Below are 27067 nucleotides of genomic sequence, written 5' to 3'. Positions count from 1 at the left end.
TTACACTACATGTGAAAGTGCATTGTGCGTGTAAATGTCAACATGAGGACTCCGATCCAGAGTGTGAACCGACCAGCCTCGGCCGGCCCAGAGTGAGGGGGGAACACACCCAGGAGGAGGCTTCTGATGAGCCCCGACCGCTCAATGTCCTTCCCAACAAACCGTTGGCTCGTCCTCCCCGTTCTCTCCCTCTCTCCTCTCTTGTCCGTGGGAAATCGACTCCCCTCCCTTCCTTGGCGTTTGGTTTTTGTCTGGGTGATGCAGTGCCTCTCGGCCTGAGATTACGTCAATATTGACTTTGTGCCTGGTGAGAATTTACCTTGTTCGGGATTGAAGGAGACAGTGATTATTTTGTTGTTGTTGTGCCGTGTGCCTCAATGTACCTCGACCTACGACGCGCGGTCGATACCTTCTTTATAATAGTTTCTTTACAAGTGGAAGTTGAACTTGAGCGCTCAGACAAAAGCCCGCTGATGAAAACACTAGCGTTAAAAGTTGTTGTTCTCTCAGACTTTAAGTGTGGGAGAACAAGCGTGGAATGTGAAGAAAATGAGCGAAGCACATTGAGTGCAAGTTGTCACTCCAAAACTTGGTGGTAGTGCGTCAAGTGAGATTGACTCTCTTCTTTCCTTCCTGTTTAATCTCTCAGTATAGTCTTTCTTTCTTTCTTTCTTTCTTTCTTTCTTTCTTTCTTTCTTTCTTTCTTTCTTTCTTTCTTTCTTTCTTTCTTTCTTTCTTTCTTTCTTTCTTTCTTTCTTTCTTTCTTTCTTTCTCTGGTCTTCCTCTCTTCGTACCCCCCCCCCCCTCCTTTGGCCTGCCTCTTTCTCGTTGGTGGGGGCAGCCACTGGATGAGCCGTGGCCCGTTGTCTATTGACCTGTGCGCTGCTCTCTCCTCGGCCCTTCATCTCCCAGCGCGCCTCCTCTCTCCATTAAGGGCTGATTGCTTTCAGCCAGAACGATTAAACAGAACGGATAGACGGAAGAGGGGGGGGGGGGGGGGGACACATGCGGTATTGAAGATGGTGAGGGGTGAATCAGCAGGGGAGGGGTTAGATGATGATGTAACATGTTGGTGAGGTTCTCAAGCCATACAGTACCATGTAGTGGTGAGAAGGAGGGGAGAGGGGGAGGGTTCAAATCAAAAGGGGGGGGGGGGGGGGGGGGGAGGGGCTGCTGAGAAGATTGGATACCTTGTGAGTGATTGGGTTGGGGGGGAGGAGGAGGAGGATTCCGGGAGATTAGATACCATGTTAGTAATTTGTGGAAGTGTAAACAGTACAGGCGGAGGACACGGTGGGAGACGGAGGATGAAACAGGAAAGGGGGGATACCTTGTTAGTTACAGTAGACGGGAGGTGAGATAGACATGGAGATAGACACCAGCCCTCGGGACGGGATCAGGGGGGCAGATAAGGCGGGGGGTGTGGGGGATTAAGGTCAGGGATACGGTGAGGTGTTTTTCATTGATCTGCCAAATAGGATTAAGTAGGTCTGTGTTGCCCGGGGAATGACGTGGAAAGCAGAAGGGATAAACCCAACATATGTAGGAATGGGTCCATGCGGTTGCGGCTGCTCTTTTGAAGAGGAATGAATCCATTACATATAACTCGTTGAATTGATTTATGACATGGCTTTGATAAATATTAAATTCTGATTGGTCAATCACGGCATTCAACTCCCTGTTATTTCTGGATAGCAGACCACTGCTTAGGGTGCTACATCCAACTGTTGACTATTTTAAAGGGTTAGGGTTAGGGTGCGGAGGGAATAAATTCATTTTTAAATCAATAAAATAACTTTTTGGTTTATATAGGTTGCATCAAGTTGTTGATTTCTTTAGTAAGTAGCAATCATAAGCAGGTGATTGCTACTTACTAGGTAACTCTTGTCAGGGTTTATTTTACAAAATACATGCTTGCTTTACATTAGGACTTCGTGGTTGAAAACTAGAATCTGGTTTGTTCCAAGATATATATCTTTCATATTGTATATTCCTTTTTTTTTTTTAATAACAGCACACCTCTGCCTTTAACAACTCCAAATCAATGCGCTACAAACATTATAAACAACGGTCATATAGAACTATAGACCTTTGCAGAATAATATGTACATTTCAGCTCATTGAGCCGATAAAAAAACAACAACAATAACCTTCTAGATGAAAGTAGCAAAGATCTACTCATTGATGGTGACTGTGGTATAAGCAGAGTAAACCATCTCTCCTTGGCCACCTAACCTCCCCCGGGGTTCATCATTTACAGTAATGGGACAGCCTGTTCATGGTGTTCCCACCTCCATCTGATGACTCAAGTCATCAGTTATTTTCATAACCATTCAGTGGAACCATACTGGACATAGACTGCTCCTAATAGCATCTTGGTTGTTGTCTTAATACACTGTAAGCTGATAGTAAGAAAATTTAATTTGTAACGGAAAGATAAAGTTAGAGAGCGAGCAAGAGAGAGAGCGAGACTCAAGCATACCAGCGGTCGCTGCAGTTGTTAGTGCGGTTAGCTCCCTAGTGTGTTCATGCACTGTGCTCATCTTGAGCTCAAGTTATATCTGATTGATAATATGATCTGCCAGCACTAAACTTGACCCGCCTGCTCTTGCCTCCTTGTGTCAGCGTGTCTGTGAATTTGTCCTGCAACTTACTTTGTATGCTTGCTTGTTTGTATGCTTTTTGTAGCTCGTTCTATGTCTCTCCTGTGCTGCTTCATGTACTATTGTCATGTCGACTTTTTGTTAGTTTGTTGTGCATGTACTGTCTGCTTTGGTGGGCTACTGCCTCGATGTCTAACACATATAGATGTCCTCTATAAGTCCTAGTCTACCTTTTCAATTTGTGTTTGTTTGATGCTGACTCTTGTTTGTCCTGCATGCTTCATGTATTTTAATGCTTGAACTACTGAATACTTGTATGTGGTTATAATTAATGTTTTATCTGTTGCTTTTCTATGTTCTTTTTTAAACTCTTTCTGTTATTTGCTTATTTGCTTTTTAGGGAGCCTATTGTTACATCTGGCCAAGGACTGCAGATGGAAACTAACCTTCTGGCTAAATCTGGCATATTTACAGAAATGTCTATTAATATGCACTGTCCCTGTCAAATAAACAAACAAACAAACAATAACTGAAGGAAAATGGATTGAGGCATAGACAAAGATTAATATATGGATTCATGTTTAACAAAGAATGAGAAAGAGATATATGTCAGATCAAGATATGGGGGGAGATATTATTGATATGGGATAAAAGATGCATATCGATACAATTTTACTTGAAAACAAGCCGCATATGCTATTCCAATATAATATCCCTTTGAGTTGTTCTTTTTATGAATCAGACTTTTTGGTTCGACATTTCAACTTGACATGCTGGTCCTCCCCGCCTGCTTGTTCAAGAGCAACTAAGGGCGAAGGAAATCGAATTTTTCACATTTTGGATTTTGATCTAAATGAGATCTGGCTGTGTCTTTCCTCCCTTAATTCAAAGGATTCTTTCAGGTGACGCAAGTGGAGAAGGCTGACTCTCTCTTTCTCTTTCTCTTTCTCTTTCTCTTTCTCTTTCTCTCGCTCTCGCTCTCTCTCTCTCAGGCCTCCTATATGTCGAGCAGAGGGGGAGGTGGCAGACGGCGTTCACAAGTTTTCGCCTACTTCTGATTCATCGCTAGAGGCCCAAAAAACCTGTGGTGAGCTGCCCTGTTCAACGCCACGCTCACGCACACACACAGAGCTACGTTTTGCCCAGAGTGACTCACTGTGAATACAGATGCAGGTGAAAAGCCAGCTTCTGTGGTAGTTGGGTCAGCCAGCTCCATGGTTGCCTACAGGTAGCCTGCTGGCATCGGGGATCAAACCCGGAACCTTTACCTACTGGGAATCAAACACCCAAGTCGGTATGCTATCCCTACTGCATACAAAACATAAACTATACCTTAACAGAACTTCTTACTCTGTCAAGTTCCTCTGGAGGGCAGATCTGAACTAGGACGGTGGGGATCCAGATTGTTGTCAGATTTCCTCTCTGATCTGTTGGTTATTCCGTTATTCAACCAGTTCTTTCACGGTCAACACTTTGATCTCACCTGGATAGTGTACAGAGAATCTTCCGCTCATACGGTTCCTTTTGAACTTTGGCCCATTTTCATTCCCCTGTTCTCCCCATCTCATCCCTTCATCGTCTCCTCCTGCTCGTATCCCCCTTCTTGTCGTCTCCTGCTGTCCTCTCATTTGTTCTCCATCACTGCTCATTTTATCCCCCACCGTCCTCTCTGTTTTGTCTCATGCTCCTCCCCTTCTCCTCCTTCACTCTGTCCTCCTCCTCTCCTCCCTCTCCTCCTCCCCTCCCTCTCTCCCTTCCTCCTCCTCCTACCCTCTTCCTCTACCCGCTTCTTCTCCTCTTCCCCTTGCCTCTCCTCCTCTTCCTCCCCCTGACATTCCTCTGCGTCCCTCCTCCGCCTCTCCCCCCCCCCCCCCCCCCCCTCCTCCTCCTCCCCCTCCCCTCCTCCTCCCCCAGGGGGTTTCTCTGAGACCTACGCGGCGCTGTGTGACTACAACGGGATCGGCTGCAAGGAGGAGGTGCAGTGGGTGAGCCACGCATCCCACAACGCCTCCTGACTCCTCTAATCTAGAAGACGCCTCATTTAGGGCTTTTATCAAGGCTGTGGTTGGAGCGCAGCCCTTTTACCCTGATCAATCAGCCTTTTGATCCGTGTTGTGATTCTCATCTGTCCGCCCTATGTATCTTAAGTGCTTCTTTAATCTATTCCGTGCTCCCTCTGCGCTCACTGTGTGTCTGTCTGTTTATTCCTCCACCCAGGATGTCGACACAATCTACCACTCTCAGGACAACCGAGAGTTCAACCTGTTGGATTTCAGCCACCTCGACAGCCGGTAACTCTTTCATGCAGACTCACACGTGCTTTGTTTTCAATTTGCCATTTTGATGTCATTGATGACGGTTTCTGATACACGGAAATGGGCTTATAAAACGATCAACTGCCCCGGAAACAAGAAAGAAATGCGGGGAAATCATTATGTTTTTTGTTTTTTTACCTCAACATGCCATTCTCTTTCCACAATGATTTGCTAACTTTATCCATCCCTCACAGTTAGTTCCTATTAGCAGCTAGCAGGAGCCTGCTCGCGGACCTAATTGAGCTTTAAAGCGTCACTGTCCTTGTCGCTAATCAACGCTACAACAAAACTGTGTCTGGGTTAACATCGTTAGCCAAATAAACGACTTGACGCGAATCCCGGTGTCAATGGACAAGGCAGACCTTTTGAAAACACATAGAGGAATAAATGAATTTGCAAACAGTACTGAGGCAGAGCTGACCTTCTGTATTTTTATCCCGGGAGAAAGGTAATTGGCCTATGATTTTTTTCCTCATTTTAAAATATGGTGTTGTGTATTTGATCAGTATTTGATCCTGAAAGTAATAACTCAGACACCAGTGCCAAACATTTCAAGTGTTACAAAGACGGAAAAATAAATGTCACTCACCGGTGCCATCGGAGGACATTTGAATCTGTCGGTTCATGTTGGAGGCCCGGCACAAATTCAGATCATTATCTACGCTAACATTAAGGCCCCTGTCGGGATCAATTTCCACTGATGCAATGCAACCCATAAAACCCCCATTGTCTGCTCTCGGATGACCTATTATGAATACAACACTATCCTTAACTATGAAATATATGACAAAAATTATAAAATGTACAATTATTAAAAAAATGCTAAGATTCATAACCTATATTAATAAACTGATTCGTCTTCCTACCTCTACTATCATTCATGACAACGTGAGCGTCTTCATGCTCACTGCTTTAGGCCTCTGTGAAGGCCGGGGACTCAGGTAGTTCTTCCCCCAGCGTCCTCTGAACTGATGCCGACAGCCAGTCCCGGCTGATACGGCCTGTCAGCTGTCAGTCGTCCTTATCCCACGCTTTCATGCTCACTTTTCTTTCTCCTGGTGGATATCCCACACTTGTGCAAACACACACACACAGGGTACCTTTTTACCTCCATACTTATCCATCTCCTCAATTCTCATTTGTGTTACTGTCTCCGTTTCCTCCCCCATATGCTCGATGCCTGTGCCTCCACCCTTCTCCGTCGTGTTAGTGTCTAGTCAGGGCTTTGTTTACACATGAGCAGGCTTGTCTCCGCCCCATCAGAGGAGGCAGAAGCTCGGCTCCATGTCCCCATAGCGGCTCCACACCCAATTCTCCACCTGGCTGCCGGCGGAGCCTTTCATAGAAACGTCCCGCTGCACTTCCTCTGTCGCCGGAGGTTGCACCAGGAAGTGGGGGTGTGCTCTATTGTCTCTGCGTCAGGGGAGGCAGAGTCTAGACATGTTGGGGTGGGAGGTTTGAGATGAGCATCCTTTTTGTTTTTGGAGTGTTGGAAGTTCAGCTGAGTGGAACTGTGGTTACATTGAATCCAGCGTTCACGCAACATGAACAGCTTCGGGGTTCGAACCCTCACCCTGGCAGCGGGGAGTCAATCTCCCTAGCCACTAACCTGTCGGTGCTTGAAAGTTGTGGTGTTTGATCCCCCCCATGGTTTAAGAAGGTGCCCTGACCCTAATGGGCTCCTTAATAAGCCTTATCTGCTAATTAATCATGTTATTATAATCGCTTTGAGCAATGTGCTTCATAATGGCTATGTAGGAGTGGGCCAGCGTAATCCCCTTGTCCTTAAAGTGCAGGCCTTACAAGGCCTTCTCTTCATATACCTGTTCTTTCGTTCCTAGCGCAGCGTTTGCCCCGCGGCTACAAACCGCAATGTCAGCTCTTATCCGTTGCCGTGACGACCTCAGCCGGATCAACGCACCATTTTGTTTTCTTTATGCATGCGCACATTCAGCCCTGGCTCACCTGCCTAGCATGCGTGCACCCACACACACACACACACCCGGGCAGGCACGCACGCACGCACACGCGCACGCACGCGCGCGCGGCTGACCTTTACCGACTAAGGCCTGACATTTGGGTATTTTTGAATATTATCGGAACCTGACGGAAATGTCACGTTTGGATGAATACATCACTTCATATTTTCTTGCGGGCTAAACAGACCATAATATTGGCATGGATTAGACATTATTGATTTTGTTTTCTGATTGACTTGCTGCCAGCATGGTTAAATACTTAAAAGCATCTATTTCTGTATCGGTGTTCAAAAGGCTGCCGAAGCAGATTTTATGAAAGATGTGTTTGTTGTTCTGCTCTTCACCTCATCCACCTGCCAGCTTAAAGTCCCGGGATGTCAAAACAAACGCACCTATTCGAGGAGCTTTAGTGTCAACAAAATGTTTTGACGAGATGAATGGAAGAGGAGAAGGGTTTTAATTACACGTTGTGTTCTTAAGATGAGGGGGAGGAGGGATGGAGGAAGGCGCCGCGGGGAACCGTGTTGTAGACGGAGCGTTGGCCTCCGTGTGAACCACCAGCGCCTGGGAGCCCGCGCCGCTGACGAGCCTCCCCACACCTCTGCCTCCGCTCAGCCGTTCCTTTCGTTGCCAGCCTCTCTGTGCCTCTCTCGCTTTGTCTCTTTCTCTCGTTCCCCGTCACTCACACTCTCTCGTTCCGGTGCTTTCTTTGGCTCTGTGTGTATGTCTCTGGCTCTCTGTCGTTCTCACTCTTGCTCGTTCTGTCTCTCGCTTTCTGTCTGTCTCTGTCTCTCTCTCTGTCAATCTTTGTGATTATCCCTGTGCATCTCTCTTTCTGTCTTCTCCTCTTTCTCTCTTTCTGTTTCTCCCCGTCTGTATGCCCGTCTCTCTTCTAATTTCTGTTTATTTTGGTCTTCACTTCTGTCTTCTATTGGTCTTCCTCTTTCCTTTTGTTTCTGTCTGCGACCCTCTCTCTTGCTCTTTCAGTCTCATGTAGCCACTAGCATCATCATCACTGTTCTTCCTTGTATTTTGGGTTTTATTTATTCTTGACTCCGACTGCTGCAGTTGATCTCTCCTGTGTGATCACACCCCCCCCCCCTCCAAACCGGTCCCTTACCCTGACGACCCACTTTCCTCTTCCGTCTCTGATGTGCCCAAATGGCCCCCGCTGTGTGTGTGTGTGTGTGTGTGTGTGTGTGTGTGTGTGTGTGTGTGTGTGTGTGTGTGTGTGTGTGTGTGTGTGTGTGTGTGTGTGTGTGTGTGTGTGTGTGTGTGTGTGTCCCTCCCTCCCTCCCTCCCTCCCTCCCTCCCTCCCTGTCCCGAGCAGCAGAGTAAGTAAGCCTGTGTGTGTGTTACTTGTTGTTTCCGGTGTGTGGGGAGAGGAGTAGGTTTGGGAGAAGTAGCGTTATGCTTGAGTGTTTTTTAGCTTTAAGAACTCTGCAGACAGCTGGTTTACACACACACACACACACACACACACACACACACACACACACACACACACACACACACACACACACACACACACACACACACACACACACACACACACACACAGTGCCTGCCTCTTCTTTAGACATCCCCTGTGTGGCTGTCTGCCTCTTTTGGTATTGGCGACACATCTTCCATTACCCCCTCCCCCCTCGGCCCCCTCCACCTGAGTCACGCTCCAGACGTCAGGTGGTCTCTGGATATTTAAAGGACCTGTCACTGGGTCGACTCCTTTGAGGGGGCTGGAAAAGGGTTGGTGTGTTTTCACTGGGACCAGATGCTTCCAATGGAAGTGTGTGCGTTTGTCTGTCTCCCTTGTCACATGCTCACTCTCTCACTCGCACACACGCGTGCCCCATTGCCAGAGGTCAATTGCATGATCTGCTGTCGAAACCCAAACCTTGTTGATGATGAATGCATCATGACAAGTGCAAAGAGCCACTCTAGCGCACACACACACAGACACGCACGCACACCATGCGTTTGGGTAGGAGTGCTGTGGTTGTTCTGGCTTAAAGGAATGGGGCCTGCAGCCATCTTACTCTGAGATCTAAAGTCCTGCCCTCTTTGTGTGAAGCACACACACACACACACACACACACACACACACACACACACACTCACTCATCCCTCTGTCATTTTATGTATCCTTCCATCTCCTCCCTCTCTCCTATCCCTCCATTTTCCTTCCATCTCGTCCGTTGTTTTACTTCTCTCTTCCTATCCCTAAGCTCTTCCTCTATTCTCTCCTTTCCTCTTGCCCTGTCTCACTCTCTCCCGCTCAATATTCTCTCTCATCTTCTCCTCGCTTTCTAGTCTCTGGTTCCTCCCTCACAACTTTCCACTCCATTTTCATTTGTCTCTCTCCCTCACAGACAACAACACGCGCACAAACAATTATGCACAGGCAGTGGGCCAGTTGGCGTGCGTGTGCGTGTGTGTGTTTTACACCAGGGGTCCGTACTCAGAATCTCAACGTGTTCGTGTTGAGTAAACAACGACCCCATCCATCGACCGCCCTCTCCATCTCTGTCCTGCCTCTCTCCCCCCTTTTTCCCTCTTGATGGACCCACCCCTCCATCCCCCTGCCCCCAACCCTCTCTCCCCTCCACCCCCTACTCTCCCTCCCACTCCTTAACCTACACCCCCCATCTTCCATTCCATCCCTCCTTTCCACCCTCTGCTCCCTCCCATCTCTACCCGTTTCACCGCCATCTCCCCCCTCCCATCTCTCGCCCTCCGTCTTCTCCTTCCGCCCCATCTCCGTCCTCTCCCTATCTTCCCTCCACCCCTCCTCTATCTCCTTCCTCCACCACGTTCTCCCCCCTCTTCTCCCCCACCATCTTCCCCCTGCAGCAAATCCCTCAACCTCCCCGCTCCCCCCGCTCCCCCTGCTCCCCATCTCCGCCCTCTGCCCAGCCCCCAGCAGGGAGCCACATCAGTCACATGATCAGAAGGGTGTCCCGGTGCGTTGTGCTCCCATCCCCCCCTCTGTCAGGATGATGAACTGCCGTTGGCCGGGGGAGGGACTAGGGAGAAAGAAGTTTCGCCGTAATGTAAATTTATGGATCAATGACATCGAAATGGCCTGCAGCAGATGAGCTCTGCTAATTCAAGGGTTTTCCTTTATCTAACTGTGTGTGTGTGTGTGTGTGTGTGTGTGTGTGTGTGTGTGTGTGTGTGTGTGTGTGTGTGTGTGTGTGTGTGTGTGTGTGTGTGTGTGTGTGTGTGTGTTCCAGGGACTTGGCGGTGATTGTGGCGTCCATGGCGTACAACACGTGGTTCACCAAACTCCACTGCAAGGACATGCGCCTGGTAACCATCTCTATAGTAACCGTATCCATCCCCTGGTAACCATCTCTATAGTAACCGTATCCATCCCCTGGTAACCATCTCTATAGTAACCATCTCTAAAGTAGCTAGCCCCTAGTAACTATATTGATACAAACCATACCCATCCTCTAGTAATCATCTATATTGTAACGAGACTCCAATAACCATCTCTATGCAAACCAACCCATTCCCTAGTAACCTTATCTATTGTAACTGTAACCATCTATATTGTAACTAGCCTCCAGTACCCATCTCTGTAGTATCCATAACTATCCCCCTAGTAAGTATCTCCATCCCATAGGTACTATCTCTATAGATGGTTACAAATGTCACCTTCTTTAATCTGCTATATCGAGTTCCTCGTAACACTATCTCCAGTGCCTCGGAGAAGCTCTCTAGTGTGCTATATTAATTTTTGGGAAACGACAGCAGTGGCAGTGGGCGGACGTAGCTTCATCATAATCATACAGCGCATGCATAATAGATGCAAAGGAGGAGAAGACGAAAAGTCTCCTGTAACTCTAAACGCTGTATAATTATTATTATTATTATTATTATTATTATTATTATCACAAGGCAGGAACTACAGATAAAGCCGCACACTAGCATCAACATGTGCCGTATCTCTTCAGACGTACCAGAGTGCCATTGAAGTTCCCTGACCAAAGTTTTCCGCTGATAACCCTGATTTGTTATTCTTTGGATTCTTCTCCGTCTCCTCGCACTCTAAGCGTGTCGGCCAGATTGAAGTCCTGTTCTTTGGTTGTAGCCGCGGCCGTGATTTTGGCTGATTTCATGAAATATTCATACGAGAAACAACAGCCACCCCGAGAATGCGTTGAGAGTCTTTCCATGAATCAAACGGAATGGAACCGGACTCGCCAGCCGGTTGGGCGTCAGGCTGTTGTCTTTCTACTGGCGTTATTAGAACCCGTCTGAGACCACGTGTTTATCTCTGTACCAGAGGAGCCCAGAGCTCTTGCTTCAGCGTTAGAGAGCAGCTCGTGTTGCTGCGGAAAACTCTGCTTAAAAAGCCCCAAAAATGTGTAACTTTGTAGAAGGATAAGACTATTATTACATTACGTAAGCCCCATCTCGCTGTGATCAGACAGAGGGAGGCCCCCCCAAGAGACCAGGGTTGTTTTCAGGAAAAATCAAACCTTAAAAACACTTTTTTTGTGATGTAACTTCCCAGCCAAAACATTGTTTAGATTTTATCCTGCAGATAAAAAACATATTCACTACATGACTACTTACTGACGATGACGATGGTAAAAGCTCTGGCCAGCTAGTCGCCCTAGCTTCACCACTGTTGACACATGACTCGCCACTGCTGCTGTTCTCAGGGTGCCAGCCGTAAAGTGCTTTGGATAAAATATAAGCAAATGGTAATAGTGACTTCATTTACATTCGTAGTGATTCCTTAAGCAGACACTTTTTATCCAAAATGAGTTTCTTCCAAGTGAGGCTAAGAGCAATCAAAAGCAAGCAATCAAATTTGGAGGAGCTACAGAAAGAAAGGTTATAGTGCTGCGTTACCCAGTTTTAATGACGACTGGAGTGCGTGCAGAGCAACATGGAAATCTGAAATACAAGGTGTCATGGTTCCTTTATTCAGTGCTTACTCTTCCTAACTTGACAGATAATACACTAGGGATCAGCGATCCTCAATTCTGTTCAAATAAATTCTTAATTGACCCCGATTTCAAATTAAATCACGTAAAAAATCAAGTAAAAGATTCTGTAGTTATTATTTGAGAGTTTTCTCCGGTACTTACAAGTGTTGCATTTCACGCAGCTTTGATTGATAAGCAAGATGAATTCTCAGAACCAATCAGGGAAGAGATGACCTGATTGGACAGAAATAACTTGAGAGCTCTCTAAAATCTAAAATGGCTAATACAGAGATGGGCTAAGTCAACATCAAACAACTATCCTCGCATCACATTTCTGTCATTAATGGTGGATGAACGCCAAGGCCATTTCCCCTCAAATACTTTTTACATTCCATCTTTTAAAGGGACACTGTGTAAAAATTACTTGAATCTAGTGGTACAATTGTATATTGCATTCAAAATAGTGTTCGCTTGTTCAAAAACTACGGTGGGCAGTATGTGCCAAGAAGCTGTGTCATGACATCCAATACTACCTCATCGAGTCATTCGAGTGATGATGAGGTTCGTTTTTTCAAACAAATTTCAAACTGCATTTAATCATTAATGTAAGCTAATGATGTATGAATAATTATTCCTCGAGCAAGATAGTGAATTATTTCAGTCATCATTCACGCTGGCTCAGAGTGAAAACGCGTTTGCATTTCCTGTACTATGTAGTTCTTTTTGTCCTTCTCGGCAGTTCATAGACCGGAAGAACATGGAAGCCTCCATGAAGCTTACCCATCCTATGTAACTACATATTAATTATTCTTCGCTCAGGAGGATAAGTGACATTTTTGGCAGAGATAATTTTACACCAATGAGGACTTATTTATGAATGAATACGTTGATTTGAGGTAATAAATTACTTAAAATATTACAGTGTCGCTTTAAGTTTCTGCTCCTTCGATCCAACGGTTTGGAGTCGTTCCCAATGAAGAAATTTTTTAAGAATCGATTCTTGAGGAAAATTCGAGACCTGTGGAAATGGAAGGGAGTCACTCCATCCCTGTGACGAGCTGCTTTAACCACCTGGAGCTATGCAGTCAGCCTGGGGGCTGGGGGGCGCTGGCGGGAGAGGGGGGCACGGCGGACCTCTGCCCCTGAATCAGCCTCTCTTCCTGGGTGTGTTCGTCAGGGCTCGGAGGTGGTGGACCAGGTGCTCCACACCGTCAGCAAGTCCAACAGCCTGGAGGAGCTGACGCTGGAGAACGCCGGCCTCAAGTCGTGAGTCTAGCTCTCTTTGTCTCTATTTATCTTCTTTGTCTCTGTCTCTCTGTCTGTCTCCCTCTGGCTCTCTCTTCCATCCCACCCAAAATGTGCATCTTCCTCCACTTCCTCTTCATCCTTCTCTCTCTCGTTCTTTGCATGCTCCCCTCTGCCAAAAGTCTGCTGTCCTCCTCCTCTTGTTTCCCTCCTCCTTTCCTTCTCACACATCTTCCTTCCTTGCTCCTCCTCTAACTTTACGCCCACGTTCCTTGTCATACCAAGCACGCACAAGGCCCACGCCTCCTTTGCTTCTTTTTGCTACTTTTGTCCCTTCCGCTTCTGCCTGTTGGTGCTTGTATACCCTCCTGCCCCCCTTTTGTGGAACCCCCCCCCCCCCCCCCCTCGAGCCGCCCTGTTTGCTTCTTGAAACATCTCCGCATCGTGCCCTCGTGACACTGATGTGGAAGCTCCTCAACAGCACGTTCCTGAGGGGAACCAAGCTAGCTGCTCCTAGAACCAAAACATGCAGAAACAAAGTCCCAATTCAATAAGGCTCTAAATGAATCAGCCCACCTCCGGGCATAGCGAATTAGCATAAAGATTAAGCTGCTTTTGGGACGTGTCGGATCGTCGGAGCTCCGGCAGGGGTTGCAGTGCGGCAGAGCCCCGGCTGCATTGAGGAGGGTTTGATGGCTGGCATGTCTTCTCAGAGGCCGGGTGATTTATTCTGAGGGTTGGGATGTCTCCACAGGGACTTCCCCCAGAAGATGGCCTCCGCACTGTCGGAAAACCCGTCGTCCGTGATCCACTCCCTCAACCTGTCACATAACACACTGGACAACCAAGGTACACACACACACACACACCCACACACACACACACACACACACACACACACACACACACACACACACACACACACACACACACACACACACACACACACACTGGACTCTGAGAGCACTCTCACCCTCTCTCTGGCTCGCTCACACTCTCTGGCATGCGCTCACTTTCTCTCTCGGTCACTCTCTTTAGTTCACTCTCCTGTTTTTTGGCTGTCTCAAGCTCAGTGTTTCTTGCTCTCTGGCCCTCTTACACAGTCTATCTCCCAATCTCTCTCTGTGTTTACATCTGAGCTCGGACGTCCCTGAGAGAGAGAGAGGGAGAGAGGCAGAAAGGGGGAGAGGGAGAGAGAGACTCTCTCTGTGCCTGCAGCAGGTTTATTCATTTACTATGTAATCCTACTCAACTCTGTGTTTCTGCAGAAACACCGTCGTAGCCCGTCTGTCTCCGTCTGCTCTCAGTCTGTCCTCACTTCTGCTACACTTCATTGACGGCAGCGCCTTCCCTCCCTCCACCCCATCATTAGATTTTAAGTTTGTATTTTTATACCTCATTTCTATTTGCTCCTTCACACGTTGCCGATCGAGCCAAGATTGCTTCTGTTGGTTTTAACACTTTTATTGCTTCGTTTTATCATGGCTGTGTTTGTCCTTGAGAGCTCTGTCTGAAGAGGGACAGTCTAGTGCTCATGATGATGGCTTTAGTGACAGCTGAAAGGTACTGGGTTTAATCCCCTCATATCCGCAGTCCACCCTAAAGCCTCCTTGAGCAAGTGACCCAAAGCCCGGCCTGCTCCTTAATGACCATCTCAGAGAAATGTTGCTTGTAGTAGCTTTGGGGAAGTATCCTCTTATGCAGATGTTTGGACCAGCCGGCAGCCTTGCCACTAATTTAACATTCAGACACAGCCACACAAAATGTGCTAATGTATGTCTGTACCAATGTACACGCAATTTTTCTCGTACTTTGTAAGCTATGGATAGTAGCCTTCTCCTTCACTAAACATTGGCCGGGGGTGACCTTGTGCATCATACGGCTCATTTGAGGACTCTGGCAACACTCCATCTCTCGCTGTCTCTTTCTCTTGCTCTGTCGCTCTCTTTGTCGCTCTCGCTCTCGCTCTCGCTCTCGCTCTCGCTCTCGCTCTCGCTCTCTCTCTCTCTCTCCAGGTGTGTCCAACCTCATCCTGCAGGTGTGTCGTCTCAACAAGGGTCTGCGCCTCCTCAACCTCTCCAAGACCTCGCTCAGCTCCAAGGGTAGGCATGTGTAGGGACACACACATATATATGTGTATATACATATAGATATAAAAAGTGAGGAACGATTGGCCGTTTCATAGTCATGATGTATTAATCATGTTGATATGAGCGGTGTGTTTACCTTCGTGCTGGAAGACGCTGGGGCTGCATGCTGAAACACAATCTGTGGAGAAACGGGACTCATGGACAAGGCTTAATTTGACCGTCTTAATTTGACCGTCCGCTATCTTTGTCTTATCGCTCTCCATCCCTTTCAATCTCTTATCAGGCTCTCATCGCCTCTCACTCATCCTCATTCTATCTCTCTCCATTCATCTGTTTCATCCCTCTCCATCTCTTTCAATCTCTCTCTCTCTATCTCTCATCTCCCATCTCTCTTTTCATCCCCCACATTCTCTCTCTCTGTCCCTCTGTCGGCACCCCTCGATCTCTCTCTCCCTCAGCACCCCTCTCCCTCCACCCTGGCCTTCGTTACTCTAGATCAGCTAAGCAGGTTATTATTTATGCATGCTCTGAGCTCGGTATGGTCAAGCCAGGGGTGCTGGGCACGTTTATCGGCCTGCTATACTGAGAGCCTATCGGGGGGCCCCGGGTTCAGTGTCCTACTTCTGCTCTTTGCCTCACCCCGAGGCCCGATCGGCCTGCAGCCGGACATTACTGCACACTCTGGTGGAGCCCAGTCCTCTCGCTCTCGCTCTCTCTCGCTCTCTCTCTCTCTCTCTCTCGCTCTCTCTCGCTCTCTCTCTGAAAGGCGGTTGCCTGACGCGGTGGTTGGAGTGTATTAAGGGTGCTGGGTGAAGCTGTGGTCGGTGACCTTGGGGTGCTGAAAGGACGGTGATGACTTTGCAGTAGCTAGGCTTGTTTTACTCTTTTTTTTTTATATGTTGAATATTTATAGACGCCACGCCCCCCCCCCCCCAACCCCTCCCACCTCGACCATCTAGATCTACAAACGTATGCATCCAATGACACAAGGGAGGCTACCTTCTCTCTCTCCCCCTTTCTCTCCCTCTCTCCCCCACTCTGTTTCTCGGTCTCTGTCTCAGTGTTTGTGTGTGTCTGTCTGTCAAGTGAGTGTGTGTCTCACTTGACAGACAGATGGACGGACAGGCAGGGAGATAGACACAAGGGCTGACTGACAGATTAGACATACACACACACACACACACACACACACACACACACACACACACACACACACACACACACACACACACACACACACACACACACACACACACACACACACACACACACACACACACACAGTGTAGTTTCCTCGCGGTGGAGTCGTCTGTCATTACGGAGCGACGGTGGAGTCGGTACCTGCAGCCCCGCTAGTGGATGGATACGGATTAGAATGGCCCCGACCTCCCCATCACTCATCCCGCTCGCTGGCTCCACTTCCTGCTAATCGCTCCAAATTGGGGATGATGGGTTTAGAACCTCGCCGGCCAGCCCCCCCGGGGGGGAGGGCGTGAGGGGGGAGGAGAGGATGTGAGGGGGTGCAGAGGATGAGTGGAGGCGAGGACACGCGAGTGTAGGGATGGGAGTGTGGGCGTGACGAGGAGAAGGGAGGGGGGGAAGAGCGTGAGGGGAGCTGATGCCGGCACAGTGCGGAGGGGAGGGGAGAGTGGGCGTGGAGGGAGGGAGGGAGAGTGGGGAGAGGGGAGTGCTGTGTGGAAGGGTAGGAAGAGGGAAACTACAAGCGTGACGGGAGAGGGAACGTTGGTTTGGGGGGTGTGGCATGACACAGATACCGTTACGTCAAAACCCCCCCCGGGCGTTTGGAGCAGAAACGTTTTGGTACACAGTCCTTACCCCCGCCACTCGTGTGTTGGTGACTGTGTGTTTATTCTTATTTTTAGTTCGCCCCATATTTGCTCCTCAGCAGGCGATGCCCACGGAGGGGTTTAATGAGCAGCCCAGGCCTCCCCGTGGGGGGGTCTGTCGGGATCCGCTCCGGAGCCAGGACTTTGTGTTGGGTTTCAGGGAAACGGAGGCTCCATCTCCTCTCAAGTGGTTCAGATGCCGTTGTCTTTGACTCTTTCCACCAGCGCTGTTTACAACTAGTTTGTAACCAAAAGCGGGACACGCAAAGAAATATGGCCTACTAACTCGTACTCTTCCTAAACATTTCCTACATCCTCTTCCTCGTTGACTGTAATACTTATGATAATGACATCCTATTAATGAGCTTCATTAAAGGCAATGTCAACGGTTGATGATCTGGGCTAAGCACAAGCTGTAGACTTGCTCTGCGGGCATACAATGGTGGGCGGACTGGCTCACCATTGCACAGCTATTGCACAAACGCACCCCAAGTGTGTATCAATGATGTCATGCTGGTCCACCAGACTTTATTTTACTCTCGTACACTAGTATATTGTAAATAAGAAAAGTGCAGGGAAGGAACTCATTTATAAATTGAGGGATTGCATTTATGTGCCCTACTGCCTATAAAGTCTGTCTGTCTCTCTCTGTCTCTGTCTCCCTCCCCCCCCCCAGGTGTGGTGTCTCTGTCCCAGGCGCTGTGCTCGAGTGATGACTACTCCAACTCCCTGATCCACCTGGACCTCAGCCGGAACCCTGGGGTGCTCTCTGGAGACGACGCCACTGTGAGACACCCACAATCACGCACGCACACAGGCACACATCGTCGGACACACACACTGGGAGCCTTGCACGCGCATGTGACACACGAATTGACTCAGATACACACACTCGCTCTCTGATTCCCTCACTGTATGCACAGTCTCACTCTTCTAAACATACTTACTCATGCATGCAGGGTAACACACACTCGCTCACACTTTCGCAGGCAGGCATGCATGCATTCTCATTCACACAAACACACACATGCTCTGCCATGTTAACAAACCCCTTTCTAAAACTGCAACATTGAATTCAAACCTCAAACTGCGTGTGTGTGTGTGTATGTGTGACGTACTTCTCTTCTCCTGGATGCAGAACCTGTACCTGTTCCTGGCCCAGCCCAACTGCCTGGTCCATCTCGACCTCTCCGGGACCGACTGCACTGTGGACTTGGTGAGTTCCAATTGTTCACGTTCTTCCCTATATCCAGGTGTGACTGCTTCTGGTGACCGCCTGCTATAATCTAGGAATCACCATTCCAGACCATGAAGACACTGTGACCGAAGATAAGATATTCTTATGATCTCAGATGGTCACAGCCGAAAATACAAGACACTTAAATAATGTTTTGCTGCAGAAAGTGCCATAAGTTAACTAGCTTAATAGTTAACATCGTAGCTGGTTCAGATGGTTAGTTGAAAGCATATGCTACATTATTGAAACCATATATTTTTTACCCGTTGGCCACAAACAAGTGTCCTGTTTTGGATCATGTCGTACATGTTGGGAGACTCGGAGACTGTTTAATATTCTGAACAGACGGAACCCATTTCCCCCCCACTGGGGCGCAGACCTCCGGTTTACTGGTGAATATTTTTAGCGCGGTGTTGCGTCGTTTGACAGTTTGGCGGTGTGACTGTGTGAGGGTGCAAAGACGCATCAGCGGGCGTTCAAACAGCGGGGGCGCGTTCCAACTGTCACCATGTAGCGAATCCCCCTCACTTCCTTAATCTCCAGCTGTTGTCCTCGATTGACATCTTGCCAACTGGTCCGGTCTGTCGTGAGAGACCAGATGTGCCCTAATTGTCCCGGCGAAAGGTCCCTCGTACTGAGCATACATCGATGCATCCTACGCAGAAAGGGCTTCAGAGTTTCGCACCCAAACAACATAATCCAAAGAACAAGAATGCTTGATTAATTTCCATGCTGCTTGACCACGAACAGATACTCTTTCTCCTCAAAGGTTAAGTGGACAAACCGTTTTGGTACGCACCCAATGTCATGCTAGGCTTTTTTTTCCCTCCTCCTCCGATGGTGCCAGCAGTTGACGTCTGAACAACACCGGTCCCCTCTGGTCACTAGGTGGCTGGCGGTGTTAATGGCTTCTCCCTTAAATTGACTTCAAGTGACATATTGGTGTCACCCGCTGTCATGTGTGGCGCAACTGGTTGAGCATGACATCGTCAGTGGTTCGATAGTGGATCGAAGCAATATCCCTTTTGGATAAAAGGTTGAGTCCCCCACATTTCATCGTTTATATTTACCCTGAATATGGGTTTGTTTTCTGATGCGGCAAAGCCATGATGCAATGGCTCCGTTTCTTTCAACAGGGGCAACAATAGAAGGGAACCAATCAATTGTCACACTGTTAATGTGTCTAACGAAGCCTGCAGGGTTGTTTATGAAGCATTAACGTCAGGCTTATGAATGGTTAAACACTGACAGGGTGGCCGTTAGCTTGACTACATTCCATTTAATAGTGAAAGGGGAATCAAATCCTCCCATTGACGGTAATCATATTGATCGCTTTGTTGTCGTTCTGCACGCACATGAATCCACACCAGTAAAGGCACGTTAAACCGCTTTTGTGCTGATGAATGCTGCTTCCTAACGCTGACTGGTGCACCGTTATGTCACTACATCACGTTGTCGGGCAGCAACACAGCAGCGTTCACCATGGATACCGTTACCGGGGGCTGCTTCAAACACGCGGGGTGTCAGTGGAAATCCTGAATTGGTTATTAATAGCTTTGATGTATGGAGGAAGCATGCTGGAGGTCTCCTGGGGAGAGGGAAAGCGCTGATGGAAAATAGGGCAGGATAGACTTGGTGGTACTGGGTGCGATTCCCAGCGTCCTGACCTGTAGGCCTTCTAGAGGTAATGCAAAAACATCAACGAGGTGTCAATTGATTTATTATCATGACCCCCATCTAACCAGTGGCTCGGTAGTACCACTGTGAGGGGAACTTCAGAAGTAATTCTTGCAATTGAATCACAGGGAGTTGGACGAAAACTCACCGCTTCACAGCGGAGTTGCAGGTGAGCAAAGTTCACCTGCAACTTTTATTGATCCTCAGATTTTGTGCATTCCTCAGGTGGTAATTTTGGATGAATGGCATGGCGGAATACAAATACTTTGCTTGTGTATGCACATGACACCGAGCTGTTGAAATTATCAGTGAAAAGACTCCAATGGGGAGTTCAAATGTTCTAGATAAAAGTTTAGCCTCAATGGCTAAAAATAAGCTCATTGTTTCCATGGCAATTGGCGCAGCAACACGGTTACACTGACTATTATGCCGAATAGTATTTATTGTCACCACTATTTAAAGTGTCCTTCTCTGGGAATCAATTAAACCTGGCGGTGGAATTGGCATCCGCCCCCTGATACTTCTGATCATTTACAGATAAAGGAGAGAAGAAAAGAGCAGGCGTGAAAAGAAAAAACACAAACACAAATAAGTAGCATGAAACATTAGCCACTTGCGGAGTCTCTGAGCTAACTGGCTTGATCCCCACGCGCGGCTGATGGGGGATTACCGCGAGCGTCTATTGTACCCGCGCTATGTACGCGAGGCGGTAGACGGTTTCTTACACCAACTCCCTCCAGGGTTTCTTACACCAACTCCCTCCACCAACTCCCTCCCAGGCTCTGTGGCACATCCACTTCACTCGGAGGGAGAGGAGCCCTAAGAGGTGTGTGTCAGACGGCTTGTAAAGCGGCCTGTTCTTTACCAAAATCCCCACTGCTCTGAATGTGCTGGAGGGGAGGGAATATCAGACGCTATAAATAAGAATGCTAGGGAACAACTCTCCCTGCAGCTAATGGCGGCTATGAATATTGTATGGGATATTTGATGAGTGTACACGGGCCTTTACATCTTTCATCTGCATGTTTAACCTTTGCGTATCTCCTCCCGCGGCTACAGGATATTTGGGCCTGTTTTTACGGACAGGACCGAGAGTCGAAAGCGAGAGTGAGTGGTGTCATTGTGGAATAGCGTCAGGTCAGGACTTGAACCCGGAATGCACCAAGGTCGCATTGCCCAGCGGTCGGACCACGGAGCCGCTCAGAGGACAACCCGTGAATTGTCAAAAGGGCGAGTGTTGATAGTTTAACGTCCTCTGTCGCTCACCCCCCCCTCGCTCTGCCCGGGTGAGCCCGCCCTGCCAGCGCGTCACCCCTTTTGTTTCTCTCTCCGGCGGAGGGGCCCGGTGGGTTGAATTATTAATCGGGCTGTGTTTTCATCTGCCATGACATGACATGCTAAACGTTGCTGAATATGGATTAGTGGACTCTCCCATGATGGATTCCACCGCCGGGGAGAAACGATTTGTCTGCGAGGTTATCCCGGCGTGAGAGATGGGAGGATGGTTTTGGATGGCAGGAGATAAAGTGGGGCTATCCGTTGCGTTTTGTAATATTTGACCGGAATCCATTAATGTCGTACCAGGTTACACATTTAACCTTTTATATTAAAAGGAACGTGAAACCTGAAACTCCCGCTTTTTCCCCCCCAGCTATTAGTGTTCCCGCCAATGTTAAGATCCAACACATCCATCCTGCTTTTAAGTGGACCAAAAGGGTAGAACAACTGCATGGTCATGGTTTCATCGGGTTCCATTCCCGTCTCCGTTGTCATAAGACGGTAGAGCTTTGCCCTATCATTGATTCAAGATCCCAGACTTGAATGCCATTTCAACAAGTTGATTGGAATTCCCTATCCCCTACACGCACGCACGCACGCACGCACAATATAATGGCTCAAATAGCATTTATCCGTCAGATTCTTTGGAGGTAGCATGCCTGATGTCAGCACGCCTCGTGTGAAATCGCAGCGCTTGCCTCCATTTTATGGCCTCCGTTGGGACACCAGAAGTACTCGGGAGGTATTGGGATGTGTTCCTGGTATTGTTGCTGCTAAAGACGCATCCCTGTGGTTGAGAAATGGCACTTCAGAAGGTACGTGGTGTTCTGCACTCCGTTGCCACATTAAAGTGTTGTTTGAATGAATCACTGTTTTAAATAAAGGTGCACCAACACCACAGCTTTTGGAGCCAACTCCCAGCCCCGAAGAAATCAATGCGTCCAATTCTCTGTGTGAACCGCTTCAATTTTGTTTAAACCCTCTTTCGGCCCCGAAAGATGTTTGATTTAGAAGTTTAAAGGTTAGTTGAAAGTCTTCCAACCCCCCCCGATTTTAGTGTCGCCGCCATGACATTTATAAAGAGAGGTCAGTGTGTTAAAGTGTGACATTTGCCAACGAATCGCGAGCACCCAGCAGATTAAGCCGACGCAATAAATGACTCCTCTGAATTGTTAAAGCGCCAACGTTGACCCAGTGCACCTCAATAAGCCATCTCATATGAAATGAATGAACCGTCCCGGCCACACCCCTTAACCAGGCACGCCAGATGCTTTGGAACGCAGAACCATCTGTGAAGTCGTCCTTGGAAACTGTTTGGAAAGGGGTGGGCCCTTTCCTTAAATACTTGGCACATGATTGGCTGAACCATCTGTCTATCAGCATCCATCACGCATCATAGATCACGTCGCTCGATGATTGGCCCGCAGTGCATAACTCGAAGCCTGGCAGGAATGATTGTGTGACATTTTGGCGCACAGTTTGATCTTGAGAATCCAGATGCCTCACAAGGTAAACTACCTCCTCCCCCTCCCCTGAATCTCATTGAAGATGGCCTTCGCCAGAAGTCGGCCGGAAGTCCATTATGTTCTTAGTGAGCTGAGACCTGCTCACACGGGCTGTATGGTTTTCCCTCTAAGCGGCTTGATGGCCTCCACAAAGAGATACGAGGGGGGGGGGGGGGCTCTGTGTGTGGTTCCTGGTGCCTAGCTCAAGGGCACATGGTAATAGCAATGGGTTTTAAAGCGGTGCCTGCTGACTGGAGCTCGAGGCCTCGGCCGGGGGGCATGGCTTGCCTTATGGCGCCCCCACCACCTCTAGGCTGAAGAAGATTTGCGCCTTAAGCTCAAATCCTTTTCAAGTCCTCGCTGCCCTTTTACTGCTGGTCCGGGAGGATGAAGAGGTGGGCGGGGGATTGGTGTTTACTTGATAAGGCTATTTTGAGAATGATGTATTACGACTTATTCATGTAATTTGAGTAGCGTTGCCAAGTAAGAAGCTAATCCATCATATTACTGTTGTGGTTGTTTAATATCGCATTTGTGTTTGAAGAAATTGATGCCGTAATCTTTTCACTAATGTATGAGAGCCAAAGTAAATGTGGAAACTCGACGCTCGCTCTCTCTCGCTCTTGCTCTCTCGCTCTCTCGCTCCCTCTCTAGTTCAAAGGCCTTTGTTGGCATGGGAACCTACATTGCCGGAGCATGTAGAAATTAAAACTCAACATAAAAGATGTATATGTAATTAAATAAGTCTCGAAAGTACGAAAAATAATATATCTCCTCTCTCTATCCTCACTCGTTCTCACTACCTCTGCCCATCCGTCTCCCTCTCTCTGTCTCCTCTCTTTCCCCTCTCTCTACCTCTCTCACACCCCCTCTATACCTCTCCCTCCCCACTCTCTCACTCACTACCTCCCTCTCCATCACCTCTCTTTCTCCACCTCTTTCTCTCCCCCTCTCTCACTGTGTTTCTCACCCCCTCTCTACCTCTCTCTTCCACTCGCTCTCTCTCTTTCTCTCTCCCAGTTGTTCGGGGCTCTCCTGCGGGGCTGCTGTGCGGACCTCTCCTACCTGAACCTGTCCAAAAACACCTTCTCCCACAGGTGGGTGTTCACCGCCTCCATCTCCTCCTACCTCCACCTCCACCTCCACCACTACCTCCTCTTGCTTCCTCCACTACCCTCCTCACCTCTGCTCCTCTTGGGACTTACTTCAACGCCCACCCACTTAAACTCCGCTACCTTCTCCACCATCATCACGCCTCCACCTCCCTCCATCTCCTCTATCCTCCACCACATCCCCTGCACCTCCTCCGCCTCCTCCCCTATCTCCTCCACCATCTACTCCTCCACCATACCTCCCCCACCTCCACTTCCCCCCGCCACCAGCTCCTCTCCCACCTCCACCTCCAGCATCTCCTCCCCCACTTCACATATGAATCCCCATGCATCAGAGGGGTCGCAGATGGACCGTAAAACAATCTAATATCCTGTCTGGGGCGACACCCCTCGGAACCTCTGAAGGTTTCCCATTGGTGGAGGAGAGAGAGAGAGCTCTCTCTGGAGATGCTGCTATTGTCCTCATTTATTTCCCCTCCTAGACTAGCGCTTAGCCCCGGTCCTCGCTAACGCTATTATTACCCCTGTGTGTGTGTGTGTGTGTGTGTGTGTGTGTGTGTGTGTGTGTGTGTGTGTGTGTGTGTGTGTGTCAGCACACTAATGTTCACATCTGTTTGTCACATTAGTGAAATCTGAGGACCCCTAGCGCTCTCGGTGCACTATTGTGTGGGCGGGTGTTTGTGCATTCGCCTGCCTGCATGTGTGCGTTTACTTTAATTATGTGTGTGCGACTATGTGTACACACTCATTTGGGCAGGCGAGTTTGTAATGATCAAGGTGTGTATGTGTGTGTGTATTTGATTGTCTCGGCAATTTGTGTTGGTGATGATTTGTTTAGCTGTGTGTATTTGAATGTGATTATCTGTCTAGCTGTGTGTGTGTGTGTGTGTGTGTGGGGGGGGTGTCTCTGGTGTGTGTGTGTGTGTGTGTTTTAGTGGGCTTAGACATATTTGTTTGTGGAAAAGACACTCTGTGGAACCATCTACAGTATGTGTGTCTGTTCACCAGGCAGGCGTAGTGGGAGTGCTGGTGCGGTGGGGTCTCTCTGGACTCCAGCTCCCCCCAGCAGGGTTCCACCAGGACATTACTTACATTACACAGGGAAAGTTGGTGAAAAATGAGACTAATTTCACCAGCAAATTATTGTTCCAATCCCCAGGCATCAGGAGCCAGCCTCCCTCCTCGCCCGCCCTCTGTCTCCTCCCTTTCTCCCTCCCTCCCTCCTTCCCTCCCTCCCTTTGTCTCTAACGCTCTCACTTGATCTCCATCTCGCTCATCCTCTGTCTCCTTCCAATCTCCGTCCCTCCTTCTCACTCTCTTTCGCTCTTGCTTGCCCTCCATCTCTCCCTCCTGTCTCATCTTCTCTCTCACTCATGCCACCTCATTCTTCAGCCCTATTTATCTTACGTTTTTCTCTCTCTCCTCTGATATTCTCCCTCACCCCCCCCCCCTCTCGCTCGTTCGCCCAATTTATAATATTTCTCTCTCTCCCTTTGTTATAGCTCTCTATGCACGTCTCCTTTTCCCCCAATTCCGTTTTTTGTCTTCCCCAATTATTCTGCTAGTCTTAGAAAGACCTTCACCTAGTTCTTCACCTATTTTCCTCATCGCTCTCTTCCTCTTCATCATCTCTCTCTCCTCTCTCCACCCTTTTGTATCCCTCTTTTATTACTCCCTCCCTTATCGTTTTCCTTCTCTTCACTTGCACCCTTCTATTCCATTGATTATTCTTTATCTCTCTTGATTTACCCTTCCCTCCTTCTCCACCTCCTCCTATGCCCCCCCTCCACCCTCCACCCCCCCTCTCCTCCTCCGTCCTTTTCATCCTTCACACGTCTCCGTCGGTTCCTCTCCCCTCCGTCCCTCTATCGCTCTCCATACCCTCTCTCTCTCTCTCTCTCTCTCTCTCTCTCTCTCCTTCTCCACCTGTCTCTCTTCATCCCCTCCCTCCCGTCTTTCTTACTTATTAATTCTCCCTCCCCCCTCCACCTCCCTTTTCTTCCTCCAGTCCCCACCTCTCTTTCTCTCTCACCTTCGCCTCTCTCTCCCCTATCCTCATTAATTTGAGTAGTGTAACGCCCCCCCCCCCTCCCCCGTCTCTCCCTGCCTCCCATCGTCATTCACTCTCTCCCTTTTGGATTTATATCTTTGAGTAGCAAGCGCCCCTTCTCTCTAGGTGCGGCTGGACCGTTAAGACGAGCACGCACGCACACACGCACGCTCTCTGTCACATGGGAGGTGTCAACAGACACCAGTGCGGGTTCATCAAAGCGCGTATGGATGACCAGATGGACCCGTGGCAGTGACTGGGTGTGCGTGTGTTCGGGTGTGTGTGTGTATGTGTGTGAGTGACCGAGCGAAGCCACGTGATGACGGTGAGCGCTTTGTTGTCATGTAAGAGAGAGTCATTTTGTCTGTCGTCAGTTGAGCTGTGTTTTTCTGTGATGGCAGGGTTAGGGTCATGACAGGAAGTGTCTGCGTCTGTATTATTAGTCAGTTTGAACAAAGGCTGGTTGACATTAATGTGTCTGTGTGTTTCTGTGTGTGTAGCATTGTTCTTCTGTCCTGTCATACAGGACATTTTGTGTGTGTGTGTGTGTGTGTGTGTGTGTGTGTGTGTGCGTGTGTGTGTGTGTGTGTGTGTGTGTGTGTGTGTGTGTGTTGGTATGTTGTGGCGTGTGGGATGACAGCAGAAGCCACGTCAGTCGGATCATATGAACATGTGACCTAGAGAGCAGAAGGTTAATCGGTGGCCTGGGAGTCAGACTCTCAGCGCCTCTGGCTCGCCATTCCTCTCCTCTGTAGTGACGGGCAAACATACACTGCGCCGCTGTCTGTCATTGTGTGTTTCTGTGATGTGGTAGTCCACACAATACAATCGCAGGTTCGATTTAACATCCTATCTGATTGGTTCCCAGGGCGAGGAACTGCCCTCCCTCATCGACGCCAGCGAGGCCTAGCATGATGCGTTATCGACCAACATGCTATTAACTCTTTAGTCCGTTAGCTTCTAACGACCTAAAGAGTAAATAGCATGTTGGTTAACAAACATTTCCATCCACTGAGGCTAGCAGTGGCTGCAGATATTCATCCTGTCTTGGAATATGTGAAGAAGTCGCCACCAAATACTAACAAGCTGCGCCTCTTTAGCAGCATCTTATCACATCAACAGGCTAGCAGTGAGCCCACAGTTTTAAAGGTCAAGTAAATTTGATTGTTTTGGCTCTTATGAACAG

The 27067-nt window shown here is 48.5% G+C and overlaps 1 protein-coding gene across 1 annotated transcript in view; it reads left to right on the top strand.

Moving 5' to 3' along the window:
• Positions 1-27067, top strand: part of carmil3 (capping protein regulator and myosin 1 linker 3) — an 81189-nt gene that overhangs the window by 19645 nt on the left and 34477 nt on the right. The window contains 10 exon segments of the mRNA XM_060059088.1: positions 3596-3690; positions 4518-4588; positions 4821-4894; positions 10131-10206; positions 13018-13106; positions 13840-13934; positions 15101-15187; positions 17699-17808; positions 18161-18238; positions 23740-23816. Coding sequence (XP_059915071.1) covers positions 3596-3690; positions 4518-4588; positions 4821-4894; positions 10131-10206; positions 13018-13106; positions 13840-13934; positions 15101-15187; positions 17699-17808; positions 18161-18238; positions 23740-23816 — 852 coding nt within the window.

This window comes from Gadus macrocephalus, chromosome 8 (genome assembly GCF_031168955.1).
Source record: "Gadus macrocephalus chromosome 8, ASM3116895v1".
Lineage (NCBI taxonomy): Eukaryota > Metazoa > Chordata > Actinopteri > Gadiformes > Gadidae > Gadus > Gadus macrocephalus.
This window is presented reverse-complemented; position numbering and strand designations above follow the sequence as displayed.